At 41.4% G+C, this 13,783-nt stretch overlaps 1 protein-coding gene across 1 annotated transcript in view; it reads left to right on the top strand.

Annotated features, from left to right (window-relative positions):
* Nucleotides 1-12,175, top strand: part of api5 (apoptosis inhibitor 5) — a 46,900-nt gene extending 34,725 nt beyond the window's left edge. The window contains exons 10-14 of the mRNA XM_072466617.1: nt 1,482-1,575; nt 2,743-2,799; nt 3,154-3,230; nt 8,658-8,791; nt 9,378-12,175. Of these exons, the coding sequence (XP_072322718.1) occupies nt 1,482-1,575; nt 2,743-2,799; nt 3,154-3,230; nt 8,658-8,791; nt 9,378-9,457 (442 nt within the window). The 3' untranslated portion in view covers nt 9,458-12,175. The remainder of the gene's footprint in view (nt 1-1,481; nt 1,576-2,742; nt 2,800-3,153; nt 3,231-8,657; nt 8,792-9,377) is intronic.
* The last annotated feature ends 1,608 nt before the right edge of the window (nt 12,176-13,783 follow it).

Consider the following 13,783-nt stretch of genomic DNA (forward strand, 5'->3'; position numbering starts at 1 on the left):
AGGTTCTCTCTCTAAAAATTCTGCAGAGAAAAGCCAGTAGAAACCTGGCTGTTAACTTTATTCATGAGTGGTATATGTTGGTTTGCTTAATTGGAATATAGTGGCAGGTTTAGGAAGTAAGTTACAGTGAAGAGCTGTTGTGACTGTAAACCATTTCTCTGTTATTAATATGGTTAATTCTGTGTTTAAATTTCAAGTTTGTTTTAACATAAAAGGTACCCATTGGTCAGAGTTATCACTCCTCTGGTGCAGTACCCTTACAGTTTTACAAATTGCAAATAATCAGATTCTCATCTGGGATCCTAACACTACATGAAAGACGCTAATAAATGCAAATTATGTTTCATGCCCGGCAGCCTATCATTCTATTTCTAGTCAAAACAGTGTTGGAATTCACTGTGCAGAGTTGTGCGTTTCCTATTTTTGCCGTAATCCCACACCAGCCATCCTTGCAACCTGTCGGAAATTTTCAGTTTAGTATCAATTGAACCATTTACAGATTGGGGTAGTTCAGGGCCATGCTCTCTCGAAATCGGCTTATTACCTGAATTTATTTGGCATGCAACTGTTCAGCAAGGTGGATTATTGCAGCTAATTACAGAGAATATACAGGCAAGAAACAGACCGTTCAGAGCAACCAGTCTGTACCAGTGTTTATGTTCCACTTGAGCCTTCTCTTGAGTTTCCTTATGTAACTTGCCTCTATTCCCATCTCCTGCATATGTTTATCTAGCCTCCCCTCAAATGTATCTCTGCTGTTCACCTCGACCTCTCCATGAGGGAGAGAGCTGGCCATCCTCATCACCCTCTGGGTAAAAGATTTGCTGAATTTCCTATTTGATTGTTTGTGTTGCTTTTGGTATTGATGGACTACATTTAAATTCTCCCCACAAGTGAACGCAAACTCTCTTTGTTTTGCTATTCTATCAAAGCGTTTCATAATTTTAAAGACACTGAGGTCAGTCCTCAGCCATCATTTTTTAAGGGGAAAGAGTCTCTTCATCATCTCCTGATAGGTACAACCTCACGTTTCTAATATCATCCTTGTCAATCTCTTTTACAATATCTCCACCAGCTCTATGCACTTTTAAAATATGGTGACCAGAACTGTACTTGGTCCAAGTGGAGCCGAACCAAGGTTTAATGCAGGTTTAGCATAACGTCTCTACTTCTCAGTTGTATCCCTCTCAATAAACCCTGGTACTCGGTTTGCTTTTGTTGTAGCCTTTCGAGCTGTGTTGTAAATGGTAATGATTTGGATTCCCATTTAGAAGTAATATGTGACTTCCCAACTTTCCTCACCAAAATGTAATCTCTGTTGAAGTTCACGTGCCCATTCTGCAAGTTAAGTCATTTGCAATCCTCTTCAATAACACAGAAAGGCGCGGTTTAAATTTTGATCTAATAGCTAAAAGAATCATCTGGAGTATGCTACCACACCCACAAACCTCAGATTTTAAGTGTGTGATTTTTATGTTCAGATTGCAGTATTTTGCAAGAGGTTTGCAAGTTTACATCAGACAACTGCGCCTTGCTCTACAAGGAAAAACAGGTGAAGCTTTGAAAACAGATGAGGTATGTATTCCAGTATATTGCTCTTTCAGACTTAAATAATGAGAGAGCTGCGATCAGCTTAGAATAGGATTTCCCAAGCTTTTCCATTGACAGGACCCTTTTTACATCCCACGTGTACAGACTGAACCCCTAAGAAACGTTATTGTATTGCAGAATTAAAACACAAAAAATGACCATTATTGAACAACGGGTACAAACATACAAAACCAAACTTAAAAGATGTTTCTGTGTCTTATAGTTATATGTTTATTATAATTAAAATGATCTGTTACAGAACAAATACTTCCAAGTCTTACCTTTTTGTCATTTTTGACGGGAGGAGTGATGCTGATCAATTGTGCACAAATTTATTTAAAACTGGGAATAATAATCTTTATTGTCACAAGTAGGCTTACATTAATACTGCAATGAAGTTACCGTGAACAGCCCCGGGTCGCCACATTCCGGCGGCTGTTCGGGTACACGGATAGAGAATTCAGAATGTCCAAATTACCTAACAAGTCTTTCGTGACTTGTGGGAGGAAACCGGAGCACCTGGAGGCAACACACGCAGACACGGGGAGAACGTGCAGACTCCACACAGGCAGTGACCCAAGCCGGGAATCGAACCTGAGACCCTGTCGCTGTGAAGCAGCAGTGCTAACCACTGTGTTACCGTGCCGCCAAGGCTACTGCTAGAGAGCTGGATATACATTTCCGACAGACACACCCACTCACCACCCTCGCACCCACTCACCACCCTCGTGCCCACTTGCCTCTCCGCTCGCCCTCTCTCGCTCTCATTCTAGTCCTCCTAGCTTACGCTCCTCAGCCCCAGTCTCACTTACCTGAGTTTATATTAAAGTATCACCAGCTCGCCAATCTGAGTCCTGCTTCTCAGTTCATTGACTGCTGATAGGCTGACTAGTGCGCGTTTCAGTAGCCAACAAAATGAAACGATCACCGTCGATTGGTCAACCTGGAAGGAGTTTTCCTTTTAACTTCAAGCAGCCAGTCCAACCACGGAACCCCTGACCAGTTTGGGAAACCCTGGCTTAGATAATTTAACAGTAGAGTCACTAAAAAGTGTGTCTTGGGACAGAATTGTGAAATTTTCAGCCAAATGTTTTGTAATATATATCCAATGAAAATTTTAATTATACACTTGGTGCTGTTTCTTTTCCACAGAACAAAATTAAAGTTGTTGCATTGAAGATAACCAATAACATTAATGTTCTCATCAAGGTAATCATTTTCAGTATTGATTGCACAAAGGGCAACTATTTGTTATTTTGGAATTCTGTGCAGCTAAATCTATATGCTATCGTAGTTACCTACAATACTTGGAACTGTTTAAAATGTTGTTGTATCGTGCAATTCCAGTAAGTATCAAAATCAAGCAAAGAGAAGCTACAGTATTGGACTGGCATGTACAAATACCTATCTAGTATAGATGGAGATCTTTAAGCTCTGTTACTTAATACCTTAAAACATATACCTTTGTACAGTTAGTCAGATAGGTTATGACAGAGACTCTGATGCTGTAACCAGGATTGACAACGGCATTTTATAACCTGCAAATTTCTTTTTTTTGGTTAGGATCTGTTCCACAATCCTCCCTCTTATAAAAGCACAGTCACCCTTTCTTGGAAGCCTGTACAGAAGGTTGAAGGAGGGTAAGGTTATCAATTGTATCTTCTAATATTGGAGACCGTTTACATTTTTTGCTGATGAGCTAAAGTGAAAAAATTGCAACGATAGCTCAAGATTGAAAAACAATTCACATTGCTGCTGAGGCCTGATTCCAATAACTGGAATGATTTACTGTAGTTATTGATATTAACATGTGGGATTCTACATTATATAAATGGGATCTAAGTGATAAATTATAAATCAATGGTTAAATAGTCTAGGGCACCATGGGGAGAGCACAGCAGAGTTTTGCTGTGGGGAGAAGAGATTTGTTTTGGAGGACAGAGGGTATGAGCAGGTAATGCAGGTGTTAGAATTTAATAGGGTCAGGTTCTTTCCGCTGGCTGACTAATTGGCAACTGAAGGCATGCATTATTACGAAAGGGAGATGTTAGAATTTGTGGGAAAACTACATTTTCAAAGGATTTGGGGAAAAGAGCAGAACAAATGGAGACAGCCAACCCCGATGCAATGAGTCAACTGCAGCCACTGATTGTCAAAACTTTCTGATTCTCGTTTTCATACTTGGTTGAAGACACGGAGGAGTTTTTAAAAGATCAATCAAAGGATAGGGAATAAAGTTTTGATGGTACAATATGAAGTAAATTTATGCTTTTTTTGCTCACAGCAATGAGTTTTTAATATCTAGTGTTCTGAATAAAATGTCAATTTGTTAAAAGTGGAATGAGTCAATCAATGGAAATTGGAGCTTATGAGATACTGTGGATTTCCTGTTATGGCCAAATTTTTATTTCCATTTTGCAGTGAAGATGAAAACAGTGGTCATATTTAGGATGCACCAAGGCATGGTCAGCATCTAGGAATTTCACATCAGTTCCTAACTTCCCATGAGCCTGTTCAAAGGGGATAAAATTAAAATTAAATTTGGGTTATCCAGTTCTTTCCTTCCCATACGCTCTCTGCACTCAGATCTTTAGTTTTCTTGCTAATTAACTATCAAGACTTTCCAGTTGGTGAGAATTTTAAACTTGTTTTCGAACCTTTTTAATTTGTGATTTGATCGATTTTCAGCACACACAGGCTTCAGAATTTCAGTTTTGATGTGGTTTTATATCGTTAACCTTAGAACTGGAAAGCCTTGATAGTTAATTAGCAAGAAAACTAAAGATCTGAATGCAGAGAGCGTATGGGAAGGAAAGAACTGGATAACCCAAATTTAATTTTAATTTTATCCCCTTTGAGCAGGCTCATGGGAAGTTAGGAACTGATGTGAAATTCCTAGATGCTGACCATGCCTTGGTACATCCTAAATATGACCACTGTTTTCATCTTCACTGCAAAATGGAAATAAAAATTTGTATTTATCTATCGTCTTTCATGCCCTCAAGATATCCCAACCTTTGCAGTACTTTTGAAGTGTAGTCACCGTTGCAGGAAACAATGAAACTCACAGCAAGCTTCCACAAACATCAATGAAAAAGTGACCTATTAATCTGTCATTGTGATGTCAACTGGGCGAGATATCTGGGCCGGAACACCTGGGATAACTTCCCTCCCTCTTTAAACATGGGATCCTTTATGTCCATCCGAGAAAGCGGTTGCAACCTTGGTTTAATGTCTCATTTGAAAGACGGCACTTCCAACAGCGCAACATACATCAGTACTGCACCAGAGTGTCAGCCTTGATTTTTGTGCACAAGTCATGGAGTGGAACTTGAACCCACAACTTTCTGACTCTGAGGCAAGAGTGCAGCACGGTGGTGCAGTGGTTAGCACTGCTGCCTCACAGTACCAGGGACCCGGGTACAATTCCAACTTTGTGTGGAGTTTGCACTTTCTCCCCATGTGTGCGTGTGTTTCCTCCGGATGCTCTAGTTTCCTCCCGCAGTCTACAGATGTGCAGGTTCAGAGGAATGGCCTACTCCTCCTCAGCTTTGTGTTCTCCCTTCTCCCCAAAAAGCCCCTGCCTCAGTTATTGCGATTCTCATGCATGAACTGTGGCAACAGCAATGGATTCAAGGCCCAGTCTCCAAAAAAGGAGACCCTGTGCAGGGAAAATTGTGCTTTTCTATTCCTTTACGGCATGTGAGTGTCACTGACAAGGCCAACATTTATTACCCATCCCTGACTGCCCTTGAGAAGATGGTGATGAGCTGCCTTCTTGAACCACTACAGCTCCTGAGGTTGCACCGATAGTGCTGTTAGGGAGAGAATTCCAGGAATTTGACCCGGCGACAGTGAAGGAACGGCGATATATTTCCAAGTCAAGGTGGTGAGTGACTTGGAGGGGCACCCCCAGGTGATGGTCTCATGTATCTGCTGCCCTTGTCCTTCCAAATGGTAGCTATGTAGGTTGGAAGAAGCTGTCTAAGGAACCTTTGTGGTTCCAGTGCATCTTGTAGATGGTGCACATTGCTGCATCTGTTCATCAGTGGTGGAGGGAGTGATTGTGGAAGGAGCCAAGCGGGCAGCTTTATCCTTGATGGTGTCGAGCTTCTTGAGTGTTGTTGGAGCTGCATTCTTTCAGGCAAGTGGGGAGTATTCCATCATGTTCCTGACTAGTGGCCAAGCTTTGGGGAGTTAGGAGGTGAGTTACTTGCTGGAGAATTCCCAACCTTTGACCTGCTCTTGTAGCCGCAGTATTTATATGGCTAGTCCAGTAGTTTCTGATCAAAGATAACCCCTCCCCCCCAGGAAAGAAATGAAATGAAATGAAAATCGCTTATTGTCACAATCAGGCTTCAATGAGGTTACTATGAAAAGCCCCTAGTCGCCACATTCCGGTGCCTGTTCGGGGAGGCTGTTACGGGAATTGAACCATGCTGCTGGCCTGCCTTGGTCTACTTTCAAAGCCAGCGATTTAGCCCTGTGCTAAACAGCCCCACCAGCGGGGGATTCAGTGATGGAAATACCATTGAATGTCAAGGGTGGTGATTAGACCCTCTCTTGTTGGAAATGGTCATTGCCTGGCACTTATGTGGTACGAATATTACTTGTCAGCCCAAACCTGGATTTGTCCAGGTCTTACTGCATTTGGACATGGACTGCTTCAGTATCTGGACAGTGCTGAACCTTGTACAGACATCAGCGAACATCTCCCCTTCTGACCTTATGATGGAAGGAATGTCATTGTTGAAGCAGCTGAAGATGGTTGGGCCTTGGACACTACCCTGAGGAACTCTTGCAGTGATGTCCTAGAGCTGAGATGATTGACCTCCGATCACCACAACCACCTTCCTTTGTGCCAGCTATGACTGCCAGCAGAGAGTATTTCTCCCTGATTCCCGCTGACTCCAGTTTTGTTAAATGCGGTCATGATGTCAAGGGCAATCACTCCCCTCACCTCTGGAGTAAAGCTCTTTTGTCTATGTTTGAACCAAGACTGCAGTGAGATCAGGAGCTGAGTGACCTTGGCAGTACCTAAACCGAGCGTCAGTGAGCAGGTTATTGCTGAGGAAGTGCAGCTTGCTAGCCCTGTTGATGACCCCTTCCATCACTTTACTGATGAATGAGTCTAGACTGATGAGGCAGTAATTGGCTCTGTTGGATTTTCCTGTTTGTTGTTGTGTACAGGAAATACCTGGGCAATTTTCCACATTGCCGGACAGATGCCATGTCGTAGCTGGACTGGAAAATCTTGGTTAGTAGTGCTGCAAGTTCTAGCGCACGAGTCTTCAGTACTATTGGCAGAATATTGCCAGGGCCCATAGCCCTTCCAGTATCCAATGCCTTCAGATTTTCTTGATATCACATGGAGTGAATCGAATTGGCTGAAGACTGACATCTGTGATGCTGGGGACCTCCGGAGGAGGCCAAGATGGATCACCCCACTCGACACTTCTAGCTGAAGATTGTTGCGAATGCCTCAGCCTTGTCTTTTGCACATATGTGCTGGGCTCCTCCATCATTCAGGATGTGGATATTTGTGGAGGCTCCTCCAGTGAGTTGTTTAATTGTCCACCACCACTCACAACTGGATGTGTCAGGACTGCAGAGCTTGGATCTGATCCGATAGTTGTGGAATTGCTTCGCTCTGTCTATTATTTGCTGCTTGTGTTGTTTGGCATACAAGTAGTCCAGTGTTGCAGCTTTACCAGGTTGACACCTCATCTTTCGGTCTACCTGGTGTTGCTCCTGGCATGCCCTCCTGCACTCTTCATTGAATCAGGGTTCATCCTCTGGCTTGATGGTAATGGTAGAGTGGGTGATATGCCGAGCCATGAGGTTCCGGATTGTGATCGAATACAATTTTCTTCAAATGAGAATGTGTAGTACATAGTAGTACCAGATTACAATGTTGGTGGAAGAATAACACGGTGCTTTGGTAGCAGCTTTTCCTACATTCATTGCCTACTAAATGGAAGTGATTTTTATTTGCTGTACATTTAGGGCGCAAATCAACTAACTGGGAATAAGGTCCCATAGAGAACGTGTTTAGCCACATATTTCCCAGGGTTCACTTGTATAAGGGGCCGCAGCGATGGGTGCACAGCCGATGCCACACACAGCCCCGTTTAGTACACTGGGGACCCCTGACCTCCCCCCAACCCCTAACGCACTATGGGAGGGTCCCCGGCCCAATAACATATGCAGAAAATGCAGCTTTGCACCTTGGCAGTGCCAGGCTGGAACCTAGGTGGCCCCAGCAATGCTAGGGCACCATGTCCAAAGGGTATGCAGCTGGGGGGGGCCTCCAAACCCCTGGGAGACCCCCGTGAGTGCCGTTCCATCTGGTCCCCATTTGTGGGGACCAGTGATGAATGGCACTCGCCTGTGGTTCCCGAGGTGAAGTGGGTGAATCCCAAAGCGTCTGGTACATCGGGAATCTGCACATTAGAGTGAGACTCGCTGTCTCGTTCTAATATGCAGATTTGCCAAAAGGTAATTCCGCCCACAATGGACAGGATTCACTTTGCAGTGTCTCCCGAGATTGCTTTGGATCTCGCGAAGCATTGCGAGCTGGATAGATCCCTGGAGCGACGCCTCCTGACTTCTATTGGCCACGCTGTGCCGTGGCGAGCTGCTTTTCAGGCGCAGCATGGCCGTTGGATTGTGCCCTAATTTCTGATGTGAACTAAGCAGCATGTTAAAAGTAGTTCTATCAACCAACCGCTACTCTGTACCTTGCATTCACTTTGAAATGTGACACTCTATGGACATGAGCTTATGCGTAAAATCTTTATAATAGAATTGTATTTAGTTTAATTTAGTTTCATTAGAATAAGGTCAACAATATTCTTTTGTGTAGCTTTATTAATGTGTTTTGAATTGCACAATATGAGTTGATAAGAGCAGGAATTTCCCTACAGCTGCAGGTAACCCAAAAGTAAAGACATATGACTGTGATAATAAAGCACTTTGTAATTTCTGCCTTGACCTAATATTCATGTAGTTGAGTAACTTTAGTTAATAGAAACTTCAAGGGTAATTAATCTATTTGATGTCAATAGGCAAAAGCGCACGGCTGAGGAAAACACTTCATCCCCTCCCAAGAAACAATCTCCAGCACAAAAACGGGATACCAGGCAGATTTACAATCCACCCAGTGGCAAATACAGCAGTAATCTTGGTAACTTCTCATATGGTAAGCTATGTCAAACAAATTGGAAATCCTAGCAGTTTAATTTTGCTATGGTGATGTAATAGGATGAATAGCACCGATGACTGACTGAATACAGGTTTGTTTGTAAGCGAAATTTCTCAATTTAGCAGTGGTGCTGTGAAGAAAATTCCACCCACAAGACTATTAACTGTTCCATCATTGTGGCAGGGGAAGACATCACTGCCTCATGCTCACCCATCACTTGGTAACTGGGTCAAAGTGGTCGTGATCGTGTTTGGGTTCGAGTTGTATATCCTCACTTGATTCATGTCCCAGCTAAAGGGCGAAAATAACTTGGGAAGAGAGGAAGGAGCAGGAAGTAACACACTGTTGACGTTTTGTAATTTGATTACCACAGCTGGTTCATTTGGAAAAGGAAGTGCCTCATAGGCTGGATAGTGAAATCTTTGATTGTACAGCCAAGTTTTATAGTGTGGAATTTTAAACTTGTATTGCAAGTAGATGCCTGCATAATTCAGTATTCTCATCAATTTCCATACCTTAACAGTGCCCTTAAAATTATGATTATGCAAGAAAACACATTCAGCATATATTTTTTTCTTTGCAGAACAGCGAGGAGGTTTCCGTGGAGGCAGAGGTCGAGGTTGGGGTGGACGAGGAAATCGTAGCAGGGGGCGCCTCTATTAAACCTAAAGGCTCCCTCACCATTGTCCATTGTGCAGTAGTTGCTGTGTATTATAATCTTGGGATCGCTACAGAGCACCTGCAGGAACTGCTAGGAGCCTTCAACGGAGAATTCTGTATTTAAGCAAACCTAATTTCTAGAAGATACCTTTGTACATTTCAACCTATGTTTATATGTGGGAATGTGAAGCTGTTTTCCAAACCCACCCTCCTGTTCCAAAATGTGCTTTTTATTTCCTTTTCTTTGTTTTATACTGCTGTTCCAACATTTTATAATAATTGTAGGCTGGGAGAAATTTTCAAAACGAAGCGCACAGCAATTGACATTCCAAAATCCATCTTCGCAAAGCACCATGGTAAAATTAGAATACTGTAGAGAGGTTTGTGAGCAGCTCCCATTTGATACGCATTCACCAACTGACTGTTTCCCACAAATGTGACGTAAAACTTGCATTCGGGACAACATTTAAAACTAGTCTTTTTGTGATCTACGGCCAGTATGGCAAGTTTCGAGGCACTCTGGGTTCCCCTAATGCCAGTTGCATTATTTCAAACAAAAACGTGCCACAAGAAGAAGTATCATCACTGTTCATGAAGAGATTCTTGCAGCACTGGCACTTGCCCACGTTTTGGGTTTCATACTCCCCTTATTAAAATGCGTGACATTTTAATTCCCTTCGATAGGTTCCTAGACTGGATAGCAGCAACGCCCTTCAAGAGATGGCAACTTATTGCTAACAGCCTTTTTCTCTCCCATTTCCCTCACTGGATGATATTTCGCCATTTCCCAGTGGTGCATAGCTACCCAATTGAGATTGGTGAATTTAATTGTGTGGAAATTGTGGCTAGAAATACACTTAGGTAGTGGCGTATGAATGTGCAGTCTGAGACCGGGGGGGGTCAGGCCTCCCTCCTTTCTGAAGTTAGGCAGATGCAACCCAACCTCAGTTCAACATGTGTCCTTCAGCAAATTAATGGCACTATCCCTATTGTTGGACATAAAGCTGTGATAAAATTTCTTAGTGCTGTGCAGTATTTATGTAACCTGTTGCATTTTTATGATCTGTGTAGATTAACTGTGCTATAGTACTGAAGTACTGTATTCAAAAGAGTACTTGTAGTTTAAAAAAAAAATGATTTGCTTGATTCCAAAGCTTTGTCTGCATTTGTGCTTTGATCCCCACTTCATTGCCTATCTGCATGGCCAATAATCTTGTGATATCAAATATTACCTCATTGTGCCTCTGCATTGGACAATGGGCTTCATTTTGATGTTGGAAGTCGACAGTCATGAGGTAAGTTTACTGAGCTATGCCCTGCTAATTCCTCAGTTCTTTTATCCCTCTGCCCCAATAACTAGCAACGTTCATGTGTTAATGTTTTTAGCTGATCATTATCTACATTTTAAATTGAGCATGAAGATCATATGCGCTGGTGGGCTGAATACTAAATCTATCTAAAACAAATTAAATGCTGTTTAATTGCAGTCTTGCAAAGAAACCTCCATCCAGCAGTAGGCTGACTCTGTCTAATTAATGTATTTCCACTGTAGCCTTCAAATGCATGAAGTAACGATATCCCACTTCAGTTCTGGATTAGTTTTAGATTGTGGGAATTGCTGTACGTTTTTAATGGTTCCAGTTATCGAAACAGGGATACCACAAACACCAGTATGATAGCGAATAAAGTGCAAGTTGTCATGTGTTACTGTATCATGGTCTTGCAGAAAACCTGCTGTGAAACTTCCATTTGTGTTGTGGCGAGTCCAGCATTAAATGCGCCATATCTAAACTGGGGCAAAAACTGTCTTTTTATGGGCAATTGCTATCGTGGATTGGTGAAACAGTAACGTGGAAATTTGACAAAGTTCCTTTTCCTGTGCGCATTGTGATGAAGGCCACAGTGGAAATGTTAATGTCGGAATTTGACAATGAACGAAAATCGAAGTAGTAAAACAAATGATCCTGAAGTAACGTCCGCATATATGTATGTTGGTTCTTCAGTACCAGTTGCCAGTGAATATGTGTAATGCACAGCCCTTTAACTATTGTTGCTTAATTACCGGGATTTTAAATTTACCATAGTGCAGACTTGTGGAAAATAAGCTGTATTTTGGAAGCTTGCTGTTGGGAGGTGAATGAATACTTTATTCGGATATCTGCATGAATAATATTTTCGCATTCATTTTCTCAAATCCAGCCAATGGATAGCTTTTCTTTGTGTGGAAGCTACTTAATAGAGTACCTATAAAGAAGGTATTTGAGGGGAAAGATGATTTTCCTTTTGTAAATTATGCAGTGGAACCTTTTTCTTTTTTTATTTAGCCTTTGGCTTGCAATATGACAGTGCCAGACCATTTTCAGCAACATGTGAAAGGTTCCAGTTGTCTTTCTTATTGCGCAGAAAGTTTCAATTCAACACTTGGATTAAATAAATGCAAACTCAGAAGTTGAAAGTAGTAATACGTGCTATCTCTAGGCTGTAGGTGAAACACGCGGTTCAAATTTTATTTAGAAAAGCTGTAACTGCATGTGGCCTTTTTATAGGGCTCTCCTATATCGAGAGAAGGCGTTTTGTAGGTCTTGGCTACTTTTATCAATGTTATTGCAGCTTCTGTTTAGAAATGCAACGAGGTTAATTGTTCACCCCCTCATTTTCTTTCAGTGGAAGGAAATGTAAGCGTTGCACCATCCTTTTGGAATAAAATGTTTTGTACAGTAATGGTGCATGCTGAGTATTTTTGTATTGTGCACCTATAATCAATTAGTAAACTGATGAAAGATAGAGACTACATTGTCGACCTTATCAGGTTTTCAAGAATTTAACTGAAACAACTATAGAAAAGATTTAAGTATTTTTATAGGCTTATTATTTTTGATCTGGTTGCATTGATAAACCGTTTTTTAAAAAATATTCAAGAGTATTGAGATCACCTTGGATGATGAGTGACAGGAGTTTGGAATTGGCAAATCCAGAAAATTTAATATTTATTGCAGGTTCCCAACAAATTGTTGCTGAATAGTGAAATATTCGATCAAAATTTAGACACTGACACTAGATTAATGACAAAATCAGATGTTCATCTGCATACCCGCTATCTGGTTTCAAATTGTGTACATTGTACTTGGGGAGGGCAATTTTTTTCCAATCATGAGGATAGGTGTGTCAAGATGTGTTAAAAGGTGGGAGTGCATATTTGGACCAGTGTCAAAAACATTGAAGAGCAAATGGCTCCCTTTGTTGTTTCCCAAAATATATTGACTGTACATCTCATCAGGAATTAGTATGTCTCATATTCCTACTTATTTTGTTGCCTTGCATTAAATGTTTTTGTTTTCCCCCTTCTACTTTCATTACTTCCGCTCATTTGGAAATATCGTCGGCTGGGAAATTATGGAATAAGAAATCATGTGAGGCAATGTCAAGGTAGACCAGGAATATATTGTAAACCGTCTTTAAGACAAATACAAGGCAAAAATTGCTCTCATTTTTCTTATGAACTTGCATCTATCCCATATAACGTGCATTGTCTCTCAAACTGCTTACAGTCATTCTGACATTTACATGAGTGAAATATCCAACTCCGTGGTATAAGTCAATTCATGAAGTCTGAATCTCATTAATATAATTGCAAAGTTAAATCCAATATTATTGTCATTTTGATCGTATAAGACAAATTAGCTCACCCCTTAGCCATTAATAGTTATTTTGAATGTCATAATATGCAACAACAAAAAAACAGTAATTGTATAAAGGAAATTGAACACATTTATCTGAAAAACTATTCAATTTTTTTCTTAGCATTAAAGCTCCATGAAACTAGTGCCTGGCTGTAGTACTTCAGTGTAGCTTCAGCATCTTCCTGAAAATACAAAAATATCATGTTAATTTAGATAAGTACTGCATAAATTTTTCCTGTCTGCAACTTGACCTCAAATCTGGTCATTCACAAAATTATTTAAGTTAAAATCTTGTCATAAAATGGCAATTTTAATGGAAGTAGAGTTCTTTGCAGGAGGTATTCCTCTTAAAAGCTTCATTCCGGTACATAAAGCTACCCTCCCACACTGCCTTTGATTAAACCTTGATCAGTACTCAGTACCTGAAGCATAGAATCTACAGTGCAGAAGGAAGCCATTCGGCCCATCGAGTCTGCACTGGCCATTGGAAAGAGCACCCTACTCCTCCCTATCACTAAGGGGCCAATTTAGCATGGCCAATCCACGTAAACTGCACATCATTGGACTGCGGGAGGAAAGCAGAGCACCTCGATTAAACCCACGCAGTCACGGGGAGAAGGTGCATACTCCGCACAGACAGTGACCCAAG

This window comes from Scyliorhinus torazame, chromosome 10, assembly GCF_047496885.1.
Source record: "Scyliorhinus torazame isolate Kashiwa2021f chromosome 10, sScyTor2.1, whole genome shotgun sequence".
NCBI classification, from domain to species: Eukaryota; Metazoa; Chordata; class Chondrichthyes; order Carcharhiniformes; family Scyliorhinidae; genus Scyliorhinus; species Scyliorhinus torazame.